Source organism: Triticum aestivum, chromosome 2B (assembly GCF_018294505.1).
Source record: "Triticum aestivum cultivar Chinese Spring chromosome 2B, IWGSC CS RefSeq v2.1, whole genome shotgun sequence".
NCBI lineage: Eukaryota > Viridiplantae > Streptophyta > Magnoliopsida > Poales > Poaceae > Triticum > Triticum aestivum.
In genome coordinates this window covers 101,690,907-101,694,202 of record NC_057798.1, presented here as the reverse complement: position 1 = coordinate 101,694,202, position 3,296 = coordinate 101,690,907, and the positions used below count along the sequence as shown (strand labels likewise).

General features: G+C 51.2%; 1 protein-coding gene across 1 annotated transcript; it reads left to right on the top strand.

Annotated features, from left to right (window-relative positions):
• The first annotated feature begins 280 nt into the window (after positions 1-280).
• Positions 281-1,994, top strand: LOC123040639 (peroxidase 70). The gene is made up of 3 exons (XM_044463423.1): positions 281-578; positions 995-1,186; positions 1,276-1,994. The coding sequence occupies exons 1-3, from the start codon at positions 363-365 to the stop codon at positions 1,831-1,833; spliced, it is 966 nt and encodes a 321-aa protein (XP_044319358.1). The 5' UTR covers positions 281-362; the 3' UTR covers positions 1,834-1,994.
• The last annotated feature ends 1,302 nt before the right edge of the window (positions 1,995-3,296 follow it).

Sequence of the window (3,296 nt, the reverse complement as noted above, 5' to 3'; positions counted from 1 at the left end):
CCATTTGGAGAGCTAAGATGATTGTGAGCTTGTGGTGCCTCTGTCACAACCCTAACCTACTAGCTACCCTATAGATTTCCCATTGTTCATTGTCGTTGCACTACGAACACCATGCCAACCATACTATATAGATCTCCAACCAGAAAAGATGCAGCGTCAAACCACTAAAGATTAAACAGTGTCGGTTGTCATGTTACACCAAATGGAGAATGGCTTGAAATGTGTCAGCTATATAAACAGGTGTATGTAGTCATTGTAATGCACGCCATTGCATAGAGTTGCTTTCATCTGAACAGGCCACTAATTGCATAGACTTCTAATCACAACAGGATTAGTGCCTGCTTGCATACGGAAGTACACTGATGGCAATGGCAGTGGCCTCTTCTCTGTCGGTGCTGTTGCTCCTGTGCCTAGCGGCGGCCACCTCGGCGTTCCCGCAGCTTTCGCCTCAGTTCTATGCCAAGTCATGCCCCAGGGCGCTGGCAACCATCAAGAGTGCCGTGACCGCCGCCGTGAGGAGTGAGCCCCGCATGGGAGCCTCGCTGCTCCGCCTGCATTTCCACGACTGCTTTGTGCAAGCAAGTCCCTCTCATCTACCGTGTCCCTTTACTTACTACTCTCGCACTTTTATATTGCATATATTACTGCTTGCACTTAATTTAGTAGGTCTCTTAGTCCTAGATCGACCAGTTAATCCCACTGTGGTCAAAGTAAAGCTAGTGGAATGGAATGGAACACTCAGCGCAAAAAAGAAAAGAAAAGAATGGAATGGAACACAGCATCTATATGTAGGAGTACCTAAGCACTCACAAGTTGACTCCAGTCCATGCATGCATGGCCATTCTAATTAATCTGACTTTGCAACTCATTTTTTTACAAGTGACTTTTCAATTCTTCAGTTCAAATCAACCTAATAAACTTAGTATGTAGTACAACAGGATTTATCTTGACGGAAGTAAATAATTTGTGATGTGTGTGACGATCGATGCATCAGGGCTGCGACGCGTCCGTACTGCTGAGCGACACGGCCACCTTCACGGGCGAGCAGGGGGCAGCCCCGAACAACAATTCCATTCGAGGCATGAACGTCATCGACAACATCAAGGCGCAGGTGGAGGCCGTGTGCAAGCAGACCGTCTCGTGCGCCGACATCCTCGCCGTTGCGGCCCGTGACTCCGTCGTCGCCGTAAGATCGATCCGGCGCCACTGTAGTCAATTTGCTGAACACACGCGACTGTAAAATAACAAACTTAGTTCTTTATTAATTGCTTGCAGCTGGGAGGGCCTTCGTGGACGGTTCCTCTGGGAAGGAGGGACTCGACGACGGCGAGCCTTTCGCTGGCCAACAGCGACCTGCCTGCACCGTCCTTCGACGTCGCCAACCTCACCGCTAACTTCGCCGCCAAGGGGCTCAGCGTGACCGACATGGTCGCCCTCTCTGGTGGCCACACGATCGGACAATCACAGTGCCGGTTTTTCAGGAGCAGGCTCTACAATGAGACCAACATCGACGCGGCCTTCGCGGCATCTCTCAAGGCCAACTGTCCCCGGCCGACCGGCTCCGGCGACAGCAGCCTGGCACCGCTGGACACGAAGACGCCCAACGGGTTCGACAACGCATACTACAACAACCTGATGTCCCAGAAGGGGCTCCTGCACTCCGACCAGGTGCTGATCAACGACGGACGCACCGCCGGCCTGGTCCGGACGTACTCGTCGGCGTCGGCGCAGTTCAACAGGGACTTCGCAGTGGCCATGGTGAGGATGGGGAACATCAGCCCGCTCACCGGGGCGCAGGGGCAGATAAGGCTCAGCTGCTCCAGGGTGAACTAAGCCACCTATCTAGAATCAAGGGGCGCTCAAAGGCGACATAATAAGGCTGTGGAGTTATTGTGCTTGTGTTCTGCCATTTCTCGGATCATCATCAAGTGTGGGAGAGTAGATGGGGTGTGATGTGATGTATCTCAACTATCAAGTATTTCCCTTTGCTTCATTATTATATGCCCAAGTGCACATAACTTTCATTTCAAAAAAAACACGTTAGTTTCCAACGAATTCTACAAGCTTTTGTCTTCCAGTCCACACAACCATGAGGCTATATGGAAATCATTTCCACGCCTAAGAGCGACTCCAACCCATTCTAAAAAAAGACCCAAAAAACTAAATCTCTAGACATCTATGCCATCCTCAATACCCCTCTAGTTTTCCAAACCCTTTTGGGACAAACCAAAAAACACCTTCTCCATCCTAATAAGCTGGAGGTCTTGCTCCCTCCCCGTCCCTAATTCTGAATACAAATTTTAGCAAGAGGAAGTTTCCTTCCCTAAAGCTAGCTCCCGCCACCGGCCACATCTCTTGTCACCCCCTCCGCTCTAGCAAGCCGAGTCAGCCCCACCGCCTACACACCGCCCATTCCTGGCCCCGCAACCACCTATCTCCGCCTACAGAGCATCCTCCCACCGCCACCAACTCACTATCGGAATCAACCAGCTTGACGAGTGCCGGAAACTTTTCTAAGAGAATTTTTGTCGAGCACTCGGTAAAGTCACCAGCCAAAACTAAGTGCCAGGTAAAACACTCGGAAAAGGCAGGACACATGGCAAAGTCGTTGTTTTGCCGAGTGTCCAATACTGATAGAGTCCTGGATTAGGGCATGCTCGGCATGTCGGTTGTCCGGCATGTGGGCCAGACCGAAGACCCCCTAAGCCTGTCAGCTGGTGGGCCTCGTTCGTCTATTTCAAGAAAGCCAAGAAGGAATGATCCAAAGACTTGGCATGCACCCCAAGGTTTTGAGGTAGTATCCAGCGTATTTGCCCCTAGGTACAATCGACTTATGTGTAACCCTAGGCACCCCTGGTATCTGTTAAACCGAGGTGCTAGGGCCGTAGGGGACAGATTCATTCACATACGATAACACGGTGGATCACATGTACTTTGTACCCCATCCACAATCAATACGAGCAAAGCAGGACGTAGGGTTTTTGATGCGGAGCATCCCACGATCATCCTCATGGACCCATCTATATCCCCTACAACACCACTTGGACCTATGACTAGAGCACGTGCAAGAGCTCTCGAAACCGAGGTGACATCACTCCTCTCACAACTCCCTTTCGAATCACACAAGACATGGCTACTACCTCAAAGGGAGAAACTTTGCATACTCAGGTACCAAGGAGTTAGCCACGGAGAAGCTAGGAAGCAAGGAGAACCGGAAGCGGAAGACATGCGTGAAGACGGAGAAGAAAACCGCCAAGTCCCTGGCTAGCCGGACGATCCGGATGAGGGGCCGGACG

Excerpts from the sequence above, each read along its gene's own strand:
- LOC123040639 (XM_044463423.1), top strand. The coding sequence starts at position 363 with ATGGCAATGGCAGTGGCCTCTTCTCTGTCGGTGCTGTTGCTCCTGTGC. Across the intron at positions 579-994 it reads TCCACGACTGCTTTGTGCAA|GGCTGCGACGCGTCCGTACT; the intron begins GCAAGTCCCTCT and ends TCGATGCATCAG. Across the intron at positions 1,187-1,275 it reads CCCGTGACTCCGTCGTCGCC|CTGGGAGGGCCTTCGTGGAC; the intron begins GTAAGATCGATC and ends AATTGCTTGCAG.